This window comes from Furipterus horrens, unplaced genomic scaffold, assembly GCF_987537825.1.
Source record: "Furipterus horrens unplaced genomic scaffold, mFurHor1.1.pri manual_scaffold_2, whole genome shotgun sequence".
In the NCBI taxonomy this organism is placed as follows: Eukaryota; Metazoa; Chordata; class Mammalia; order Chiroptera; family Furipteridae; genus Furipterus; species Furipterus horrens.
Genome location: NW_028327172.1, coordinates 7,183,268 through 7,206,569, shown reverse-complemented (window position 1 = coordinate 7,206,569; position 23,302 = coordinate 7,183,268). Strand labels below are relative to the sequence as shown.

Here is a 23,302-nt window from a genome sequence, read left to right as displayed (position 1 = left end):
ATCCCTTTCCCCCGCCTCCTGTCACCTGGAAGGAGCTGACCATTTAAGACAAACTGATGGGCTGCCCTTTACGCATGTTCGGGTCTGAGAATCTTTTACCCAATTTTAGAAAAGGATGAGCCCTGCCGGGAGTGGAAGAACCCTGGCCCCCCCATTTCAGGCCGTCACCACTCATAAACCTGCAAGGTGAAGGTGGAGGCAGACCTGTTTGTTCTCGCAGGTGCTCCTCAGGGCCCCCCACCCAGCTCTCCATCATTCCCGAACCCGACTGAGGAGCCCCAGGTCCGAGCCACAGAGGGTCCCCGCCATCCCCCGCTGTGGTAAGTGTGGGAAGGAAACAGGCCGAGACCCACTCCTCGGTGGCCAGGGAAGGCACCTCCAGAAGGCTGCACTCTGGCCTCGGGGGGGGGGGAGCACTGGGGAGCAGCAGGACCGTTACCAGGTGGAAACTAGAGGAAACCGTAGTGTTTATTAAACTAGCAGCTTTATTGCCCTTTAGGGTCCTGTCTTCACTTAAGGAGATTTCGAAGTGCTTGCGGGAGGAAAATCTGTAAGAAATGATGGAGATCAGGGAACAGGCCTTGGGAATCCTGGAGCGGGGTCACAGTGAGCGCTTGGTCGGCCTGGGAGAGAGACGCCACGAAGACCAGCAGCGGCTCGGCCTCTGGCCGCTGCTCAGCACCACTCAGTCCTCTCAGCTCCTGGGTGACCCGAGCCTCCATGGCCAGCCACTCGGCTGTGCCACCGCCACCGCCGTTCCTGGTTTGCTGCTGCAGGCGCCTCCGGGCCCGCCGCCGCCCCTGCCACACGCGGTGCCCCAGGGCACAGCGCCAGCTCGGAGATGAGAGTGACTCCCCCTTGCCTGGCTCAGCCTGGGACCCTTCTTGAGCTGCCCGAGGCCCCAGGGGGCCCTGCTCGGCCAGCACTGCATGGCCTGACTGCTCCCCGTCTCCAGTGGCCGGGTGCTTCGCAGGCGCCGGCGGAGGCTCCCCTGGCTGCCCAGGGCTCTGCATGGCACAGTCCTGCACGGGCTCTCCGACCTCTATCACCATTTCCTCCACCGCGTCTTCGCCGTGGCCCCCTGCACGTCCCTGCTGCTCCTGCTCCCTCTCGTCGGAGCTTTTATTCTGTTCTAGTTTCACTCTTTTGCGTGATCCTCCCCGGGAAGAATCCCCCGTTCCACCTCCCTCTGACCGCAGTCTCTTGGTTCCCTGTTCTATATGGCAACCCAGTGCTTCCCTTAACACCCGGACCAGGGCAGCGGTGAGCTGGGTGAAGGGAGCAGGAGGCAGAGGGATGGGTGTTGCAGACAGCAGGGAGCTAGGGGAGCTGGGCTGCAGAAGGGGGAGCAGCCCCCAGTCCCGACCCCGGGAAGAACGGTGCTGGTACTGGAGGCTCCGACAGTAATTGGCTGCCGCTCGGCAGCAGTTCTGGAGCCGCCCAGCTACGCGGCTGGTTACATTGGCTGCCACATTGTGACTCAGGTCAAAGGGGTCCTGGAGGTTCATGGGACCGAGACGCAGACCCTCCCAGAGATTAGAGGGCAGGCCGTCTGCCACAGGCAGCGCCTGACCCTCCCTCAGGGACAGCAGCGAGCCACGAAGATCCCAGCAAGAGACGCAGGAGAAGAACTGGGCTAGCAGGGAACCTGGTGGAGGAGGAAGACCAGGGAAAAGGGGTTGGTTAGAGGCCGGAACTGACACAGGCCCTGCAGAGCCATTCTCTTAGCAGGGCTTTATCTTTCCCTTCCACGTGGCTCAGAACAAGTGCCAGAAGCCAGGCCCCTCGGATCCCTGTAAACGGGAGGCCAGGCTCCCTGTTCCCCAAGCAACGTCCTTCCCCAGATGCGGCTCCTTTCCCTTGCTAGCAGTGTAACCGTGGGCAAGCTGTTTCATTACTCCAACGCATGGTTTCTTCATCTGTGAAATGGCAGTAGTAACCCTAGCTGTCCCCAAGGCTGCTATGAGAACCATGCTCGGCACACGGTAACTGCGGATGTACATGTATGGGGGTTAACATCTATTAGTCCCCAGACTCACTCAGGGGCTCCTTATTGGTGCTGGGCTCCAGTCCCGAGGCGTCTCTGGGGAAACTACAGTCCCAGCCATCAACCTCCACCTGTTCGCCCTCACCTGTGAAAGTAAAAGAAAAGAGGAGGGTCAGCCTGGAAGCTGGAAAATTGGGGGGAAAGGAGGGTGAGAGCAGAGATCTAATTCCCAGGGAAGCTCAGTGTGTCTACGTGAGATAGAGAAGAGGAAGTTGACAGGATAGAGGGGGTGGAGGCCGGGCTGCTGTACCTGCTTTCTGCGTCAGCTGGGACACAGTAGGCAATACAGGAGGGTCCCTGGTCTGAAGAAAATAGATCACGAGCAAGGTCAGGGCGTAGTTATTGAGAAGGGGGCCACTCCCTGGGTAAATAATCAATAATTAGTAAGATTAGAGGTGCTTCCGATCCCCTCCTTGATGGTCTTTCTCAACCCTGGTTTCTGTACCTGCCTCCCTTCTCCTCTGCCCCAACACCAGCTCAGCCCCGGGTCGGTCCGGACTCACCTGAGAGCCCTCGCCCCTGAGCCCAGCAGCGGACAGTGTACACGAGGGGCCGCACGCGCCCATCCAGGTCAGAGCAGAGACTCAGGAAGCGAGAGTTATGCAGGGCCAGCCTGGGACAAAGAGACAAGGATGGCAGGGCTCAGGCACTCTCTGGACCCATCCCCCCCAGCTCCTATTCCAGTCCTGTGTAAGGGGAGTGAGGCATGAGGCCAAGAGAGGATCTCAGCGTGTGTGCTGACACGCTGGTCTTGTGAGAGGGGGTCCTGCGTGCTGCATACGCCTGTCTCGGACATTCACGGAGCAGGTCATTATAAGACTGCTAAGGACCTTTAGTGTGCAAAGAAACAAGGACAGGAACGGACGGAGGACGGGAGGAACGGAGAAAGAGGGAAGGAGGAAGTCAGGGAGAGAGGAAAGGGAGAAACCTCTTTGCATTTAACTTAGCATTTCCCAAACTTACTCAACCATGGAACTCTTTTTCTTTTAACTATTTGTTGATTTTAAAGAAAGAGAGAAAGGAAGGGGGAGAGAGAGACAAACATCGCTTTGTTGTTTCACTTATTTATGCATCATTGGCTGTTTCTTGTATGTGTCCTAATGGGGGATTGAACCCACAACCTCAGTGCATCGGGACAACACTGCAACCAACTGAGCCAGCCAGCCAGGGCTGGGAACTCTTTCTAAATCCCTTAAAAATAGTACTCCAGAAAGCACACTTTATGAACATTGCAATGGAAGCCACACAGAAGAGTGGCAGAAAAAGGGATGGGACCAAACAAGGACAACCTCGAGGCTTGGCAGGTGCAGGAGCTCCCACACCAGGGCTCCCTCCTCAGCCACCCCAGAATGCGCAGCTGGCCTTCCCCAGCCACCCCTCTACACAAAGGTACCGGTTACTGAGGGAGACGTCACCGTGGAGACCTGACGGCCGATGGCAGAACTTGACCACAGGGCGTCGGGCAGTGGGCACAGCCTGGACGCGGTACACTCCAGGGACACAGCCCCGAAGGATGGACCCCACCAGCTCCAGCATGGCACCCTGCTCCGTTTTCTCCCCCTTCAGGGCCTCTGCCAGTTCCAGAGCCTTCCCCAGGTCCCCCTCTGCCTGGTCCTCTTGCAGTGGCGAGGCGGGAGGCAGGGACTGGGGAGAGGCAAGGGTCTCGGAGGCCAAAGCCGAGTCTGGAGTCCTGGGTGCCAGGGAGGAGGGAGGGATTTCTAAATCCAGGGTTTCTGAGTCTTGGGGAGAAGCAGGAGGCTGCAAGTCTGGAGGGGAGGCTGGGGTGCAGGCCAGGGCTTGAGGATCCAGTGGGGATGCAAGGGCTGAGTCCAGGGATGGAGACTCTGGAGCCTTTGGGACTGGCTGTGGATGGAAATGAGCTGAGTGAATTTCTGTCCTGCTGCCCCCTCACCAGGGAACACTCCCATCCCCAAGACATACCTGTGACTTACTGCTTATTATGTGCCAGGCCCTGTTCTAAGGCCTTTATACATATTAACTCATTTAATCCTTACAATACTCTTTAAAATTAAAAATAACCTTTTAATCTCATAAAGCAAATGGCCTGTATTTTACAGAAATGTCACTGTCAAGGAAGGCCACAAAAAGGCAGAGAAGCTTATTCCAGATGAAGGAATATAACAGAGACAGCACAGCAGGCCATTGTCAGGGCAGCTGACAAAACGGCACTGTACACTGAAGTCTTTTAAAGTATCGCCCACGTACCAGTGTAACATCTCAAACTGATAACTGCACTGCGCTGATACACTAGAATGCCTTGTTCTTAGGTAGTACCCACTGGCATGTTAAGGGCTGAAGGCATGATGTGTGCAACCTACTCTCAAGTGATTCAGAAATACTGTGTGTGTGGGGAGAGAGAGAATGATAAAAGAAATTTTATTTTAAAAATCACCCTTTTTGAAGGGCAGGAGGTATAAAGAAAATATGGATAAGCAAAAATATATAACCCCAAAATTATTATATGTCCTGTTATGTATATTTTTTTCCAAAATAAGATATTATACATGCCATTTTGAAATCTGTATTTTTTCCCTATTACAAATGCCAATTCATTTTCCTCCTACCTAATACACATCCACGTTCATGTTTCTCAAATTACAATGGCCCTATCAGGTAGGTCCTGCTATCCCCATGTAATAAGTGAGAGCTAACATGCTTGCCCAGAGTCACATGACCATTCCCACTGACCACCTCCCTGATCACTCACCTGGGGCTCTTCCAAGTCACCCAGGTCCAGGAAGAGGTCAAGGTCACAGCCATGGACATCAAAGCTGTTTACAGAAGAGCCAAAAGGATGGACAACACAGCCTGGGTGTCGAGCAGAGAATAAAGGTCAGGAGACATTGTGGGGGGGCTACAGGGGAGAAGAACATAACGGGGCACGAAGGGGAAAGAGCAACCACATAAACCCCTCTAGCTGGGCGGGGACTGCGGGTGCGGACATGGGAGGAAAGCACAGGCTGGGCCGGGCCGGGGTGAAGGAAGTGACTCACCAGGGAAGAACTCTGTGAAGACCTCCTGTATCAGGGCCACCACGAGGCTCCGAAGCTGACGCTCAGCATGGGACAACTCCCTCAGCCCCACCAGCTTTACCATTTGTGCCCCCACATCTGGGGCCTCAGCTAGTGCTGCAGCTAGCTGGTGACTGTCCAGGGCCACTCCTTTGGGAGATTTGGAGGCCGGTCTCTGGAATTCTTTCTGTTCCCGTGGCCGGACGCGCAGGCGATGTCCTCCCAGGCTGTGCTGGGGCTGTGACAGAACGGCTTCCCGGGCACTCAGGTCCCCCATCTCCACAATGGCGAACACTCCCTGGAAAATCACAACAGGGGCAGCAATGGCGGTTCTGCACCCAAGAATCCAAACACATGGGCTGAAGTGGGCAGCACCCTATAAATTGGGAATATTTGCTTATTGTTTCTGGAACAACAGAGAACCCATTTAGTGGAGGAATTCTCTCCATGCGGATCCCACAGTTGTTACTCTCACCCCCGTTGGCCTCTGCAAACCTCATTTCACCCCTTTCATTGTCCCCCTACTATTGCCAAGGATGTGGTTTTCACTAGTTATACTATGACCCATCCCCTCACTTTTCCTGCTTTAATTATTAGACTCTTTTAACATTGATTAAGAAACCATGTAATGAACACTGTGCTAGGTATAAATATAAATACATAAACCCTACCTTTGACTAAATTACCATCTAGGATTAACAGCAATACGATAGCCGTATCGCTAGGATTTGGTTGAGTTCAATAACATTCATTGGGTCTTTTTTTTTTTTTTTTTACAATTAAAATGTTAGCCAGAGCAGGAAAAATATGACTGCTTTAGGGGAAAAGACCTACATTTAAAAATAAAAATTATATTTATGTATTTTTCGAGTGAGGGTAAGGGAAGGAGAGAGGGAGAGAAATATCATTATGCAAGAAATACATCAACTGGTTGCCTCTCACACCCCCCAGAGCTAGGGACCTGGCCCACAACCCAGGCATGTGCCCTGACTGAGAATCGAACCAGTGACCTTTTGCTTCACAGGCCGGCACTCAATCCACTGAGCCACACCAGCCAGGGTTTTTTGTGTTTTTTTTTAAGCCTACAGCACCAAATATTCCCAGGCAGTCTCCCCTCCAAGTACTAACCAGGCCTGACCCTGCTTTGCTCCCCGAGATCAGATGAGATTGGATGCTTTTCCGGTGGTATAGCTGTAGATAAAACCTATATTCTTTTGCATTCTCTTCAGTGGCAAAGCCAGATCCCCCTGCCTGTTTATGTCAAGGAACCCTCTACAGTAATCAAGACAGTATGGTACTGGCATAAAGACAGACATGTAGCCCTGGCCGGGTAGCTCAGTTGGTCAGAGCATCGTCCTGATAGGTCAAGGTAGCAGGTTGGATCCCCGGTCAGGGCACATGCAGGAATCAACCTATGAATGCATAAATAAGCAGAACAACAAATCGATGTTTCTCTCTCCCTCTTTCTCTCTCCTTTCCTCTCTCTAAAATCAATTTTTAAAAAACAGACAGAAATGCAGATGAAGAAAATGTAACTGAGACTCCAGAAGTAAATCTACAGGCAACTAATTTGCAACAAAGGCGCCAAGACCATTCGATGAGGAAAGAACAGCCTCCCCAGTGTATGGCGCTGGAACAACGGGAGCGCCCCACGAAGGAATGACGCTGGACCCCGACCTCACACCATATACAAAAATCAACGGGGCGCGCGTACAGCCTCACCAGCACACAAGCCTGAATCACGGATGGGAAATGACTGAGAAAGGGTATGCAGTTTCTTTTTCGAGAGACGAAAACATTCTGGAATTAAACGGTAAAGATGATTGCAGGGCCTTGTAAATACAATAGTCCCCCTTACCAGAGATTTCACTTTCTGTCCTTTCACTTACCCGATCGACCATGATCCAAAATAATAAAAAATGACAAATTCAAGAAATAAACAATTCATAAGTTTTAAATTGTACGCCATTCTGAATAGCATGATGAAACCTCCCTCTGTCCCACCCTGCTCCATCCAGTGTACCCATGCTCCACGAACTGCCTGCCTATGAGTCACCTAATAGTCACCTCCATGCTTGTATTCAGGTAAACATTATTCTACTTAATAATGCCACAGCCACATAACTTTTATTACAGTGTGTTATTGTAATTGTCCATTAGTTACTCTTATTACTCTCTTACTGTGCCTAATTTGTAAATTAAACTTTATCGCAGCCCTGGCCAGCGGGGCTCAGTGGATTGAGCACTGCCTGCAAACTGAAAGGTCACTGGTTCGATTCCTGGTCAAGGCACATGCCTGGGTCACAGGCTGGGTCCCCATTTGGGGACATGTTTCGTTCCCTCTCTTTCTCCCTCCCTCCACTTCTAAAAGTAAATTAAAAATTAAAAATAAATCAACTTTATCACAGATATGTATGAATTTAAAAAACACAGTACAGTTGGACCTTGGAGAACAGGGGTTTCAACGGAGCGGGCCCGCTTATATAGGACTTTTTCCACGGCCTCATGCAGTTCAATTTATTTATTTATTTTTTGAGAGAGAGAAAGAGTTGTTCCACTTATTTATGCATTTATTGGTTGCTTCTTGTATGTGCCCTGACCGGAGATCAAACCTGCAACCTTGGCGTACTGGGACAACGCTCTAAACAACTGAGCCACCTGGCCCATGCAGTTTAAATCACCCTTGCAGTTCAAACCCTTGTTGTTCAAGGGCCAACTTAAGTTACACGCACATTTCTTTTTCCTTAAAGATTTTTATTTTTAGAGAGGGGGGAAGGGATGGAGGAAGGGACAGAGAAAGAGGAGAAGAGAAACATTGATCAGTTGCCTCTCACACGCCCTCAATAGGGGACCTGGCCCGCAACTCAGGCATGTGCCCTGACCAGGAATCGAACAGCAACCTCTCGGTTCAGTCTGGAGTTCAATCCACTGAGCCACAGCAGCCAGGGCTATACACAGATTTTTGACTGTGTAGAGAGTCAGCATCCCTAAACCCCATGTTGTTCAAGGATCAAGTGTATATACAGGGTTCAGTACTATGCATGGTTTCAGGCATCCACTGGGGGTTTGGGATGTTTCCCCCAGAGATAAGGGGAGACTACTGTATACTAATAACCACTGAATTGTATACTTTAAAAGGGTGACTTTTACGGGGTGGGGGTAGGTAGCAGAGGGTTAAGGGGAGATCAATGGTGACGGAAGGAGACGACCTTGGGTGGGGAACACCCAATACAATGTACAGAGGATGTGTTACAGACCTGTACAATTTAAAGATATGATTTTATTAACCAATATTACCCTAATAAGTTCAGTAAAAATAAACAATTAAAAAGGATTAATTTTATGCTGTGTACATCATATCTCAGAATGAGAACAAAAGGGTGCCCTTCCTACCCTCACTTCTACCCTTTCACCAAAGAGAGCAAAGAGCCAAAGTGAAACCAAGGAGGACCTGCCCAGACTGGCCCCTGACTCTGAGAAATCACACAGCTCCCCACACTGTGATCCAACACAACGTCTGCAACAAAGCCCCAGGTAGAAATCAGGTATCTCCTTGCCTGTCCTCGTCTTTGTGCACATATTTCCCTCGAGAACCCCCACTAAAAACATCAGGGAGGGCAGGATTAGCAGGATCAGAAGCCTGCATACTAGCCGTTTTTCTCCTCTCAATACCAGCGTCCCCACCTACAGCCACCACTTACTAAGGGCTTATTTTAAACCAAGAAGTTCACTTAACAGTTTCTAAGTCTCATAAGACTCCTACACAACATGTATTTTTATTGCCATTTTACAAATTAAGAAACTAAAACTCAGGGGAGTTGAGTATCTTATGACTACTGCCCAGGCAGAGGCTTAAACCCCCAAAGCTCCAACTTTCCAGGGATGATCTCCCTCAAGGAAATACTGTGTAGGTTAAATGAGATACTGTATGTAAAATAGTTAGCATATAACTGGTGCATAGTAACCACTCAATAAAAACTTTAGTGGTTACTGTTATAATAAGTAGATGCCTCAGAAACTTGAGGTTTAAATTCAGGAAAAGCCCTGGCTGATGTAGCTCAGTGGGTTGAGCACCAGCCTGCAAACCGAAAGGTCGCTGGTTCAATTCCCAGTGAGGGCACATGCCTGGGTTGCGGGCATGCGAGAGACAGCCGATCAATGTTTCTCTCACACATCGATGTGTCTCTCCCTCTTTCTTTCTCCCTTCCACTCTTTCTAGAAATGAATAAATAAAATCTTTAAAAAATTAAAAAATAAATTTGGAAAAAATCGTTCTTTACCACTGAAATCAATAAAAACAAAAATGAGGACACTGAGCTTTCTGTAAAGTAACCTGGGGCCCACACCCAATATTCATTCTCCCTTTCTTCCTTATTAACAGAATCGCAAATTCTGTTCAGAAGGGCAAAGTGCCCAGCTATCGGGTTGCCTATAGTTATACATAAACATGTAGTTGAGTTCTGGCCAATGAGATATAAGGAGACATCTATTGAAGAGGCCTCTGGAAAAGATATTTTCCTGGGAAATAAAGAAAAGGGGGCAGGGGAGTTAGACTCTGCAGACACTAGTCTTCTATACTCTGCCTTTCAACCTGCCCCTTCTTACCTGAAGATATGGAAGTGGCATTATCACATCTATGAAGTACGAGCCACATGCCAATGACGGAGCAGGAAAACAGTGAAACCCTGGACTTCTTGTTATAAGTCATTGTGGGTCAGTTACTGAATGCAATCCCTAAGAAAAACAGACCCCACCCCATTCTAAAACAAGACCTGGAATGCTAAAGAGACTGGGGATCACCAAGCCATGCCTACATAACCAGGGTGCAAATTGCAACAGTGAACTTTTGTCAGGGAACTGAAGAGATACCAACAAAAGGTCTGCATGGAAGCAAGACAGAAACAACCACAAAGAACAAGACTGTTTGCCCAGCATGATCCAGAGGACGGTGTTCTGCCCAGATAACCTCAGTACCCCTCAGTGTGAGCTAATAAACTGCTAGCTGGTTTATCAACCTGTCTTTTGTAGAATTAGGAAATATTTCCCAATGAATCCCAATACGCCAAGGTAGCAGGTTAGATCCCCGGTCAGGGCACATGTAAGAAACAACTAATGAATGCATAAATAAGTGGAACAAAGCCATGTTTCTCTCTTCCTTCCTCTCTCTCTCTCAAATCAATAAATTAAAAACAATTTCTTTTTCAGTTTTAATAAATTAAATAATTGGCAGATAAAAGACTGACTGAGTAAATAAGTGACCAACAAGTCCCCCCAGTGACTAACTCTGATTAACTGAGGAAATTCAAGTTGGGTGGTATTCCCAAAGCTGGCTAGCTCAAGTACTGTGGTGTCCACCAGGGACCAGCCACAATAAGAACCAGCCAAAACAGATTCCTGGTGTCGCTCATTTTTTTTAGTATGTTCCACATGTGACTCCTTATGTATCCTCGGAGCCATTTATTCTACCTTGTCCTTATCCATGACGACACTGGCCACCGGTCCAAATGCCTGGAAGTACTCGGAGAGCTGAGTAGAATCCACATTCCGGGGAAAGCCACTGACAAACACACTCCGAAGTCCCTGCGCCTTCCGGGTAGCCCGTAGTTCTACCAGATGTCGGTGCTTCCGGCCTCCCAAGTGGGCATCTAGGCTGGGTCCTGCAGAGAGAAACGTGAAACAAAAATACCCAAGTCACCCTTCAGTGTCCTTGCCCCTGACTTTGTCCTCTGCACGCCTAGATCCTCCTGACCCTTCCAAGCCTGAGAAAGTGTGAACTTTGAATAAACAAAGTCCTGGCTCCTTTCCCCTTCCTCTCTTGTCCATCTGTCTTTACATACAGTGCAGCCCAAGACAACTGACTACACTACAAGTATTCCTTAAACCATCTGTCAGTGCTAGGAAGAGCAACACCTACAAGTGGTAACAAAATTAACAGGTAACTTATCCAAATCATATGTAGAAGAGCCAAATATATCAGGGTCCTATGGGTCATCTCTGAGTATGGAATAAAGATTACGATTATAGGTCCTGGCTGAGTAGCTCAGTTGGTTGGAACATCATCCCAATATGCCAAGGTTGCAGGTTCGATCCTGGGTCAGGGTACATAAAGAATCAACCAATGACTCTGACTGGTGTGGCTCAGTTAGTTGGGTGTCATCCTGCAAAGTGAGAGGTCGCCTGTTCAATTCCCAGTCAGGGCACATGCCTAGGTTGTGGGTTCAGTCCCCAGTCAAGGTGCATGGTGCATACAAGAGGCAGTCAATCAATGTTTCTCTCGCACCTCAGTGTTTCTCCCCTCTCTTTTTCTCTCCCTTCCCCTTTCTCTAAAAATAAAATCTTTTTAAAAAATAAAAATAAAAAAAATAATCAACTAATGGATGCATAAATATGTAGAACAAGTCGGTTTCTTTCTCTCCCTCGCTCTCTCTCTTAAAATTAATAAATAAAAATTTTTAAAGAAAATATGATTACAAGTGCACCATATGAAGTCACATTGTCCAAGTTCAAATCCAAGCTCTACCTAGCTGAGATGTCCGGCAATTTAATTACCTCCCCGTGCATCAGTTTCCTCAGATATAAAATTGAGATAATAGTACATAATAAATAGGTATTGTTCATATATGCCACTTGGCAGAGTCTGGTACATGGCGAATGAGGAAAAAGTTTAGTTGCCATTAGTTTTATCACATTTTGAGTTAGCTGCTTCATGTCATCAATGTGGGGCCAGGGAGGACTATCCTGGATTTCTGGCTGGCCCTGCTGGACATAGCAGTAGTGTCATTCATAAAGAAAAAACAAACAAACAAAAAGATTGGAAGCCTAGGACAGCTAGATTTTGAATAAATGCTTATTGACTAAAAAAAACAATTACTTCTAAAAAAAGAAAAAAGAAAGAATGGAAAATCCTGTTTAGGGAATATCATGATTCCAGACTTCAAAAGTGAAATCTGATGTTTCCTTGAGCCCGCTGTGCTGTCCGTTATACAAGCACCTTGTCAGCTTTTCCAAACCCACCTTCTGGTCACGTAGGCCATCGTACTTCACCCATCTTTGCCTCTGTAGGGCGCCCTCACTTAATTACTACCTTTTCTGTGATCCAACAGCTACCCAAACATAACTACCAAGCACTGAAATTGTCCCCATTTTTAGATGGTAAGCTCCTTTATTTCTCAATCCCCTCTCTCACTGCAGAGGCCGGCAAAGTACCAGGCACAACGGGGATGTCCAACAGATGGCGGTTAAAGAGAGAATAAAAGGACTGAACTTTCGTCGTGGCGATTTCGGATACTGGAAAGGAGGACGCAAGGTGGCTAGACTTTCCCCGCTCTCTAATCCCTTGGCTCGGGCGGAGTGAAAACAGAGGTGACTCCACCTCGATACACTTGACAAGAACTATGACCTGTAACCCTAACTTCCGCTAGGACCCAAAGACGAAAGCCCACAACCATCCCTCCTCTCTAGCCACCGCTTACGGTTGGCTGTAGTGACGTGGCAGAGGCAGCAGCGGAAAGCCCCACGCGGCAGCGATTCGACATCCGAATCCACCGCCGCCATCGCGACTCCCCGGTACCGAACAAACGCAAGCACTCCTGCCACCGGCGGAACTCAGACTGCCAACTCGTAATGCGCTCGGAAGCAACTTCCGCCAGTACAATAGGAAGTGACGTAAGGTGGCTGACCGTGCGGGCACACTCCTCCGGAAACCAGCTTCCTTCGGCTCAGGGTTCCGTTTCCAGCGGGTGTTAAGGATTTATGAGGTTTAGGAAAAGCCGCCGGCCCACGAGTCTTATCTGCATACGGTAAACCGATTGGTGTGCTCTGAGCTCTTCAAGTGCTGATTGGCCCAAAGGTCGTGAATATTCATAACAACAGACACAAAGACCAGCGCAGGATTGACAGCCGTTTCCTTGCTGGTGGTCGTGGGCCGGTTGTGCTGTGCTTCAATTAAGGGGCAGTAGAGAGAGACCCGCGCGGCTGTATCCCCAACCCCTTATTTACCTGGGGAATAAAGGCAGAGGATAAGCAACCTCCACGAAGACCAAGGCTGTCCCTGGACTCCCAACCGACAGGGCTGTTGTTACTCTCTCTGCCCTCGGTCCTCCCCCGCAAACGGTGTTCTGTGACAGCTTCCTAGCCTTGGCTGGGGACCTCTGCCCAACCCGTCACCTTCCGGACTCTGATCGCTGCAGTCGAGGATGAGTCCGGCTTTCGTCCTGCGACAGTGGGCTGCACTCACCAAGGGCCAGAGCCACCAGCCTACTTCAGGGCACGCGAGGACCCTAGTGTGGTGATACCCGAGTAAAAGACATTGGAGGGGACAGACCTGCTTTCTTCTAGGCTAGTATAGTGTTCAGTTCATCCTGACACTACAAATGTAAGCTCAGGACAAAGAGAGTAAGAGCAAGGGAGCTGAAGAGGCCCTAGGGACAGGGACCGTGAGACGGAGGACTGTCAGATGAGCTAAGCAGCTCTTGCTGCAGTTACCAGCTCACAGCTGTGCACTGTAGCGAGCGCAGTGGACCTGAGGCAGATGTCTCAAGGTCTGTAACCTTGAACAACTCACAACTGCTGAGACTTTTCACCATCTCTAACAAAGTCCCTAGGGAGCACCTAATAGACATCTTGATCTTTTAAGATGTGTAGACCCTGAGAAAGAAGATGCCTACTAAGAAGGGCTCCTGGTGGCTAACTGGGCTCAAGTTTTTAAAAAACAACCTAGCAGCCGTTTCTACACAGGGATTTCTCACGTAAACTGCACTTCAGGAGAACCTGCACCGAACTGCCTGCCTGCAAGCGTTTCTGCCATCTGAGGCAGCCCTTTATAAAAGAGTTCCTGACCCATCAGGACGTCTTTTGGACCAATCAGACTTCGAGGATTTGGAGTCCTCATTTGCATGAGGCAAGACCAATAGGGATTGGGAGCAGAGACTCCTGTCCATATAAGCCAGCTCCCCTCTGACCCTGAGAGTGCACTTTTTCTTTTCTCTGACGTGTGTTTGCCTGGCTGAGCTGAAGTAGCTAAAGATGTCTTCTTGGAAGACAGCAGCGCAGAGGGGCTGGGTGAGTTTTCACAGCTGTGCTGTATCACAATAAAGCTATTTTGCACCTGATCGTTTCCTCCATCACCCCCCAAACTGGGGATTCCTGTTAGCCTTAAATTGGCACCAGCCACCGTCAGTTGATAGATGTTTTTCCTATTTGGCCTACCTCAGGTGTCTCTCAAACCTAAAAAGGCAGGAAACAGCACTAGAGTAAGCTCTGATATTAAGGCAGTTGCTGAGACTGGCTTTGGGGACCCATGAAGTAGCACTCCAGGAAAATATACCAGAGCTAGGTGGTAAGATCCTGTAGTAACCCCCTCTCAAGGTGGGCTATGTCTTGCCCTGGTCTCTAGCAACTCCCAGTGCTGAGTTGGGAAATAGAGGAAGAAGTATCTTTGCGCGCACACACACCCCTCCTACGGAGAGGTTCCATCCAGAGAACCAGCTCATCCCAACTGCTTTGAAGAAATCTGTCAAGATGGTGCTCCAGCAGCACAGGGAACTGGGGAGCCGTTTGGGTGCCACAAGAAAGCTAGCTGGAGCAGGCCACCTGTCCAGACTGCCTATCTCATAAAGCTGTTCCTAGGGCAAGCCCCACCTGTACTTTCTTTACTGTCCTTCTTTCCTTTTATTTCCCTACTTGAAGATGCTCCCCCCAGCCACACACACCCATGGCAGAGAACAGCTGAGCCAGGAGAAGCTGAAGAAAACAGCTTTTTATTTGTTACTATAAGAACCAATTACAGAATCCAAGGTTTAAAAAATGGACAAAAGATCTTTATTTCTGAGAATTGGCGTACAAAAGGCGGAGGGGACAAGGGGGAAGGAAGGAAAGAGCGAGCATGGGCTGGCGTTGATGCCATTAGGAAAGTCCGGACACCGGACAGGAAAAGAAACCCCCAATTAGGAAAAAAAAAAAAAAAGATAGACGTGGCAGTCATGGCAGTGCACGCCCCCCTCCCCCAGCCAGGTGCCACCACCTGATAGCTGTTTATTCTTCCCCTCCCCCAGCCCCTTTCACAAAGGGAGGCAAAATTTTTAAAAAATTAAAAAACCCTCCCCCTAAAACTGTCCAAGACAATTGTGGGTCCTACCCCCCAAAACAGGCTAGGTTCCCACAATGGGCCAAGTTCCTGCAGTCTGCCTTCCATCACCAGGCATGGAGGACCAGAAGGGGTGAGCCTTGAAGTGGCAACCCCAGAAGGTGCCCAGTCCCTCCAAGGACACACACTTGCTCTCTCCCTCCCTCACTTCTCACTCCCTTTGATACTAGAAGGAAGGAAACTCGGGTGACCTGGGCACCCACCCTCTAGCTTTCAGCCCACCTCCCTTCCCCACAGACGCTCAGTCCTCCAGGACGATGGGCTCATTGGTGCTGGCAGGATGTGAGGGGGCGGGTAGAGCGACTGGGGGCCTCACTGCAATCAGCGGTGGCTTCACCTTCAGGGGCAAGTTGGGCCTGCGGGCAGCTCGCCGCATCTCCAGGTGGGTCAGAGCCTTCCGCAGGGCCCTGCCAGGAAGAGAAGAGGGGGATCAAGAAAGCTAAGACCCTCGAGCGGACCCCCCAGCCCCCCATCCACACTGCAATTCTTCCAACCCATTCTCTTCTGACATCCCCACGCTGCACCCAGCCTTCCTGGAGCTGGTCTTGCTCAGATACTATTTCCCATACCCAGCAACCTGGACTGTCAGCCTCTTAGCACCTCCCATGGTGGGCCCCCTACCTGGTATCTTTTGTGGCCACAAACACCACAGGATTGGGGGCATCAGCTGGGTTTAGTTTCTGACGCTTGGCTGCTGGCTGTGAGCTTGAGCGAATCCCTGAGGCCAGAGGCCTTCCATTGGCAGAGAAGGGAACCCCTGCCCCTGCCATCTGGAAAAGCATGGGGCAACACAATGAGAGGGGACTCTCTAAGACTCTTATCGAACATAAAAGCCCACCCAGCTCAGCCTGGCCCACTCCAGTCTGTCAACTCACAGTCTCATAGGCCCTTTTCACCATAATGCTCCCCAGGCCCCGGTTCTGGGTCAGCTGGTTTCTGTTGATTGGTGTCTTGGTACCCCGAGGTGTTTTTGGTTTCAGAGGTGCCTGGGCCACTGCCAGGTTAAAAAAGAAAAGAAACCTTAAGAGAACTTTCATACTTTCTTTTCTCTATGCAGCTTCCCTGGGCACCCCTAAGAGTAGAGATGGGGGAGGGGTCTGACAAGCAATCACCAGCACAGTTGACCCTTGACCGATGTGGGGGTTAGGGGTACCAACAACCCCACACACAGTAAAAAATCCCCATATAGCTTTTGACTCCCCAAAAAACTTAACCAGTATTTCAAAAAATCACTCAGGACTGTGACTTTGTCAAACTGATCATACTGGATAGCTCATGAGAAAACATTATTAACCTAAAAAAATACAGATTGTTAGACTGAACCTCTAAGGGCTGCATGGGAAAGGAAAAAGCAGGGGGGGCAAAGGTTTTGACAGTAAAAGGACTGAAAGCCCAACACTCCCCTAACTGGTTCCCCATCCTACACCCACTCTGTATCCAGTCTGGTTCCCCATCCCATACCCAGATCTTTGACGATAGTTGCCAGGGGCAGCCGCACCAGAGGGTGAATCTTCAACGGAGTCTTGGCGGCCTTAGGAAGTCTAATGGAGCCTGGAGAACAAAGGTGAAAGCTTTTGAAGGGACTTACCTACGCAGGCCTCCTCTGTGGCCAGGAGCCATGTCTAATTTCTTAACAAACACCCTGTGGCCAACTATCCCTGTCATTAAACATCTAGAGAAACACTGGTCTCTGGCCAGGGCAACCCCAAGCCTGCCACTAGCCCCAGCATTCCTGTTCTTACACTCTGCCTTGATGGCATTGGCATTGATAGGGGCATAGGGTCGTCGGGCAGCCCTCCTCGGCTGTAACAGGTCCCTGCACATGCGTCTGGCAAGACGGGTCAGCTTCGTGGTCTGGAGCAAGAATGTTTGCCTGTTCTTAGCCAACAGCTTGGCCCGGTTGGCGCTGGTCGTATAGGGAGAGAGACTTTGAGCTTCAGGTCTAGACAGATGACCCCTCGAGTGTGGCTCCTAGAAGGACACAGGAAAACAGAAAAACACAAATAGGACACTGAGGCTCCCACCTTTCTTCCATTCTCTGAAAAGGGCTATTGATTCCTGACTGATCTCTGCTGCTCTCCCGGCCTACCTGGCTCCTAAACCACTTCCCCCACCAAGGCCCTCCCACATACGTCATCCCATGACCATATACAGAGTAGGGAGTTCTGGCCTTCATCTAAGTTCATATCAATATGCTCACTGCTCTCCCCCTCTTCCTGTCCCCCATCAGTCCTTACTGTTGTGCCCCGAGCAGCGCCCTCCAGCTGGGTTGGGGTCTTCAGTCCCCCGTACTTCTTCCAGTAGATCCAACAGGAAGCACAGAGACGGCACTGCATGTTGGGTGGGCCCCAAGCGTACCACTGAGCAGACTGTGTGGCTGTAAGAGCATAGAGAGGAGGTAGAGGTCAGGGGGCAAATGTTCCACAAAAGCCCCTCAGGTTCCTGGGTCAGAGCAGACCACTCGCCCACCCCCAACATCCCTGTCCTTCCCTGGAACTCACTGTGGCAGCTCTCGCAAGTCAGGCCCTTCTGGAATCCAGCCCCATTCATGCCAGGTTTTGAGCCCACAGAGATGATCTGGTTAGGATTTGGCTTGGTGCTAACAGGAGCAGGAAGGAGGAGAAAGGAATTTATATCCACCTTGTCTCTATAATAATTTGGTCCTGCCCCCTGCCCAGCCCTAATCCCTGAGGAAAGCACAGGCTGGGGAAAGAGAAGGGAAACATGCGAGGCTCCTCCACCTGCCACACTTACTAGGTGGGGATGTAGACCTGTTTCAGCTTGCTGTCTGCTTCAGCAGCTTTCAATCTCTTCTGCAGGAAGGAAAGAAAGGGAAGGATCAGAGCATCTCAGCAGGAGGCCTCTGGTCCAGCTTCCCCAGCCCGGACCATACCTGCTGAATATAGCGGTCTGTGGTTTTCCACATGTAATAAAACTGGACTATGCTGGCAAGTGACTTCCAGGGCAGCTAAGGAAGGCAGAGGGAACACGGATGAGCTCGCGTCTGGCCACAGGTCCTGGTTCCCTCACCTGCCACCTCTTCCGCCACTCCTGCTCGCCCCATCCACTTACAAAATCCTGGCGAATATCATTGAAATCCTTCCCGTACTTCTCCAGGGCCTCCTCAAATAGCATGGCCTCCGAGGCAGACCACTCCTCCATCTCATCCCGACAGAGCACTGGGCCACCCTGGGGCACCAGGGTGGACATGGCCTTGGCCAGGTCATAGCCGTTCCGTTGCAGTGTATCCATTGCATGAAACTACCGGGAAGGGAGGAAACACCGCTGATGGCCTGAAACCTCAGCGTGCTCTCCTGCTGTTCTTTAAACAAACCCATTGACTCAGACACCCCCCTCCTGTCCCCAGGCTCTGCCGTTCCCCACAAGGCCCAGCCTGCCTGACATCCCACCGACTCCTGCTTACCAGGGTGATATCTCGGGAGGCAGCAGCTGCACTCATGTGCAGGCTGGGCTGCCGAATGGAGCTGCTACAGTCTAGGGCTCTCGCGAAGGTCCCCACCGCTCTAAGAGAGAAATTAAGAAGTCAGGAGGGAAAGGAGAAAGCACAAGTGGGCGGAGGCGCTAAGCCAGATGAGGAGAAAGGACAACACACATGCCAAAGGGATAATAAAGTCCATCTCTAAGGATGGGATTCAAAACGATGTCCACACCTCCCTCAGCCCATCTTCCCCATCCACCCACCCCTCACCGGGCCACCACGAGAAACTGATCGATCTGCCGGTCTGTGAGAGGGTTGTCTGGGTCCCAGACCTTCATCTCCATCTTCTGCTGGTTCCGGTTATCGGATTCTCCTGGGGAATGGGGAATGGCGTCATCAGGGAAAGGGCAGGGAAAATAATCGGTGGCTGGATGCTCACAACAGCACCTTGTTCTTCCCCGTCTCCTGACTGGACTCTACCAGCCCCCTCCACTCTCAGACGTCTCTTCCCAGCTGTGCCCACCTGCCCCTTCCAGGTTCCTGAGGTCACATTCTGTCAGGGTCACAGCACAGAGCCATGCAGACTGTGCAATGAACAACTCCAACGCACATGATTCACAGGGCCTACGATGTTAGATAACCCAGCAGCTACACAGTCTGTGCTGCTGCTTACCCTCTGCCAGGCGATCTGGGATCTCAGCTTGGTATTTGCAACCAACTCGGATCTCGCCCTGATCAGCCAAAAGTGTCTTCTGCACAGGGTCAAACACCAGTGAGTAAAAAAAGCAGTCCTAGAGACAGAAGAGAGAGGGTAAGCAGCGCAGCAGGCCTCACAGGCAGGGGGCAATGTACCTGGAGTTCCCAAGACAGGCAGTCTTTCCACCTGTACCTCATCAGCCTGTTCTTCTTGCCTCTTGGGCAACACCCACTCCCCTACCGCTTCTCCCAACACCTTTCTCACCTCCTTTTCCAGATACTGGCTCAAGATATCTGTCTCATTCAAGAGGGTCACACTGCATTTTCCCCTACAGGAGAGAGGTCAGAAGATTCCGGGTGAGCTCCTCACTCCCTCTCCACAGCATCCCCCATACACCACCCCCTCCCTCCTCTGCGTCTTCTAAATAAGTGCACACAGTGGTCCTGACTCTCCCGTACCGTATGTGGGTGGCTGGTAACGACTCAAACTGCCGGGAAAGGAAAAGCTCCCGGTGCTTCAGCTGATGTCGCTGCTGCTCCGACACCCCAGGCTGCTTTGATTCCTCCTCAAACTCCCCTGGGAGATTAAAGAGGAAGAAACCAAGTCAGACACCAACCCAGAAAGAAGCCACCTTGGCCAGCCTGGCCCGGGGAAACATTTCCTGTCTCAGCTGTGTTTCTCACACTCCCCACGCACCTGTCTTCCATACCCTCACCCCACCAGCATTCCCACTCAGCCCTCTCCCCCAGCAGATGCTCGTAACTCTCCATCACTCATGCTCTTAGGGAAGAGCTGCTCAGAGTACAAAGAATGCCACAGAAATACATCCCACACCAGGCGTCCGTGCTCCGACACCATTCATAAAGCCCCAGTCAGCCCACACCAGGCCCAGCAAGGATATCACATTTGTCTCTTTCTCGCTAAACCAGCCTGAGGTCCAGAAACTGAGTAAGATGGAAAAGCATCACACCAGGTTATGTCTAACACTTCCTCTTTTCAGATTTCAGGGGACTCTGCTCTTAAACATCACACGCAGTCCTTACTATCCCTCACTTTCTACTTAGTGAAGTTTGTTTGTGGGGCTTTCCAGGGCAGTATGTGCCAACACCTTCCTACCCAAGGAGCTGTAACTTGCCCTGAAACCTTGGTGGAAAGGGTTAACCTGGCTGGGCGCCAACCAAAGTGGGAGGGGGCAGAAGAGCCACAGGCCCAGGCTCATTGGTGCATTGTTCCCAACCACAGGGAGAAGGGGGGTGCAACAGGCTCCACCCCTCGGCTGTGTGCTCCGGAAACCCTGTGCTAAGGGAAGGGGACCACACCCCCACACCCCTTCTGATTGGACAAGGCCAAGGTCAGCCCCTGCCAGATGGGGCTGGAAACCCCAGAGGACCAGAGAACTTGTTAGGCCCTGCTCCTCCGTAACCCCTTCAAGCCCAAAACAGCTTGAAATAAGAATACTTTAGGAAGGAGGAACAAGAGGAGGGGAAAGAAAGCCAAAACAGGAAAGGAAAAAGAAACTAAAGGAAATTGAAGGAGATAGTTTTTGAAAGATAAAAGCATATAGAGAATGAAGACAGGGCAAAAGGAAAAGATGTAAAATGGAGTGGACAGGAACACAGGAGAGGTGAGAAAGAGGAAAAAGTGCAAGAAAACTTTTCTCGCTTCCTAGGCTGTCCTTTCCACAGAATTCCCACCCCCTCGTGATCACAAAATAAGTCTGCTTCCCTAGTATGCAGGCTTCTAAGTACAACCTCTTCCTCTTCACCTTGACCTTCAGTCACCAGCTATTGTCCCAACACACCCAAAACTGTCCCCCAGGGGCCCTGCTTCTCTAAAGCTCCTCCTCACCCCCCCCATGTAAACACTGTCATCTCTTTGACACACATCATTCACATACATACAGACACACACAAGCTATACCCTGGCTCTCCTTATCATGGTCTCGCCACCCTGCTTCCACGACCAACGTGTAAAAACAGGCTTCCCTCCACAGACTAGGCATTTCCCACCCCAAACTCACACCCCTGCCTCGGGCATGCTACCAGGGGAAACACTTGCAGGGACATGCTCAGGCCTTAGACCAAGGGGAGGAGGGGAAAGGGGGCTGGGCGGGGGGTGGGGGTGGGGGGACAGAGTCACTCACTGGCATTACTATCAGCCAGGCTGTTGAGGCTACTAGAAATGTCCCTTCGCCGGAAAAGGCACACAACCTTTGCCTCCACATTTCCATTTGCAGTCTAAGAGGGGGGAAAAAAGGCAGTGAAAACTGGTCACTGAAAAGTAAAAATGCACAGAGACTAACAACAGTCAGTGAGTTTCTAAGGGATGTAGGAAAACCCAAGAAATTATGAATAGGAGACACATTTAAGGACAGACTTCCAAATCCTCTTCCTTAGCCCCCAAGAGATAGTGCAGGAAAGTTCCCACTAAGCTCTCAGTTGCCCTTCCTGAATACAGTGGAAGAATGAATGAATGAATGAATATGCTTCGTACCTAGGATAGGGTCCTCTCGCTCTTCCACCTTAAGTTAGAGACCTCAGAAGAAAGGGACCACTTTGGAGAAAGGGGGGTGGGGGGGCCTCTGCTCCACTTACCTTGTTGAGCTCCTCAATCCGTCTAACCAAGTAAGGGTTGCTGGAGGAGTTCTCAAAATAGACGTAATCTGTAGGAGGGGGTGGGGAAGAACCGGGGAGATCAGAGGACTAGCAGGGTAGGAGGGGAGAAAGGAGGTCGGGGTGGGCCAAAAGGAGGTAAGGATCCAGGTAGACAGGATGCTGAGAAGTGGACAGACTAATAGAAAATAAGGGATGGCCCCCCCGCCCCCGACCACCTAGTTCTAAAATCGAACATGTCACTCAAAAGTGAGCCTTAAGGAAGAAAGAAGAAGCAGGGGGTTCACCTGCAGTCCCAACTCAGCGATGGAGTTCCACCCCAGTCTCAGCGAAGCAAGCAACCGTTCACTCTAGCGCAAGGCCCCCACCTTTGCGAGCCGCGGCGTACAATAACGCCTGGGGAGAGGAAACCTCCCGGTGGCTCCCCGGCGAGGGGCAAAGCGGTCGCCCCGGCCCTTCGCGCCCCCTGCCCGCTTGTCAGTTCCGTCGGAACCACTTTCCCAAGCCCGGATCCCCGACGCGGGGACCTCCGACGCAGCCCTGAGAGCGCCGTCGGGGCTGTCTCCGACCTCGCAGGGAGCTTGGGCGTCGAGTCGCGTCGCGGTCCCCGCACCCTCGCTCCCCGTGCTCCGGGTTCCGGTTCCGGTCCGTGCTCGGGACCACGCCGCTGGGGGCCGAGCCTCTCCGGTCCCGGCGCCCAACCTCTCCCGCCCGGGGCCCCGCAGCCCCAGCGCCCGGTACTCACCCCCCACCCGGTACATGTTGGCCGCCATGGTCGTTCCCGCCGCCGCCTCCGGCCGCACAAAGGGGTCCGGGAGGCTCGGGGAGGGAGGAGGGCTCGGCTCGAGGGGAAGCCCGGAGCGCGGGGCTGGCGCTTCGCGTAAGTCTCGGTCGGACCCGCGCAGCCGGCACCTCCGCCGCCTCAGCCGTCGCAGCTCATCCCGGCCCGCGCTGTCGTCGCCGCCGCCACCGCCACTACCGCTACCGCCTCACGCCTGGGACGCCGAGGCCGGCACCGGCCCGCTCGGCTTCTTCCGGACGAGCTCGGCTACCACCGGCCCCGAGCCAGTCTCCGAGTCCCCTGCCCTCCCGTAACCCCACCAGACGTTGGGCTTTGCCGGCCGCGGGGAAGCCTGGCCCTGCCGGCCTCGGGGCTCGCCTCCTTCCGGAACACCTTCGGCGGACGGGGAGAACAAGGCCCGGCGCTCGGCTCAGGTCGGAGAGCGAGACCCCACAGCTCGGCCACTTCCGGAAGCGGCTCGGCTCCCTCCGGCCAACCGCGGCTCGGCGCTCGGTTATTTCCGTTGCAGCTCTGCCCCTCCTCCGAGGGC

General features: G+C 51.5%; 2 protein-coding genes across 2 annotated transcripts; both read right to left on the bottom strand.

Moving 5' to 3' along the window:
• Positions 1–465: 465 nt before the first annotated feature.
• Positions 466–12,720, bottom strand: TUT1 (terminal uridylyl transferase 1, U6 snRNA-specific). Its single transcript, XM_090260371.1, has 9 exons — positions 12,552–12,720; positions 10,546–10,736; positions 5,062–5,377; positions 4,776–4,876; positions 3,441–3,910; positions 2,551–2,660; positions 2,298–2,408; positions 2,040–2,132; positions 466–1,648 (listed from the first exon to the last, which is right to left on the bottom strand). The coding sequence occupies exons 1-9, from the start codon at positions 12,631–12,633 to the stop codon at positions 510–512; spliced, it is 2,613 nt and encodes an 870-aa protein (XP_090116497.1). The 5' UTR covers positions 12,634–12,720; the 3' UTR covers positions 466–509.
• A 2,342-nt stretch (positions 12,721–15,062) lies between these two features.
• On the bottom strand, positions 15,063–23,250 carry MTA2 (metastasis associated 1 family member 2). The gene is made up of 18 exons (XM_090260344.1): positions 22,717–23,250; positions 21,954–22,021; positions 21,503–21,596; positions 19,818–19,935; positions 19,624–19,687; positions 19,336–19,453; positions 18,933–19,035; positions 18,648–18,747; positions 18,296–18,484; positions 18,117–18,191; positions 17,978–18,036; positions 17,725–17,822; positions 17,461–17,600; positions 16,966–17,194; positions 16,685–16,774; positions 16,099–16,217; positions 15,845–15,993; positions 15,063–15,630 (listed from the first exon to the last, which is right to left on the bottom strand). The coding sequence occupies exons 1-18, from the start codon at positions 22,742–22,744 to the stop codon at positions 15,465–15,467; spliced, it is 2,007 nt and encodes a 668-aa protein (XP_090116470.1). The 5' UTR covers positions 22,745–23,250; the 3' UTR covers positions 15,063–15,464.
• Between the last annotated feature and the right edge of the window lie 52 nt (positions 23,251–23,302).

Coding starts and splice junctions, on each gene's coding strand:
- TUT1 (XM_090260371.1), bottom strand. CDS start 12,633: ATGGCGGCGGTGGATTCGGATGTCGAATCGCTGCCGCGTGGGGCTTTC. Junction 10,737..12,551: donor CCACGTCACTACAGCCAACC/GTAAGCGGTGGC, acceptor TTCTCTCTGCAG/GACCCAGCCTAGATGCCCAC. Junction 3,911..4,775: donor GTGACTTGGAAGAGCCCCAG/GTGAGTGATCAG, acceptor TTCCATCCACAG/CCAGTCCCAAAGGCTCCAGA.
- MTA2 (XM_090260344.1), bottom strand. CDS start 22,744: ATGGCGGCCAACATGTACCGGGTGGGGG. Junction 18,485..18,647: donor CCTCCCGAGATATCACCCTG/GTAAGCAGGAGT, acceptor CCTTCCCGGTAG/TTTCATGCAATGGATACACT. Junction 17,195..17,460: donor GCGCTGCTCGGGGCACAACA/GTAAGGACTGAT, acceptor GTGTCCTTCTAG/GAGCCACACTCGAGGGGTCA.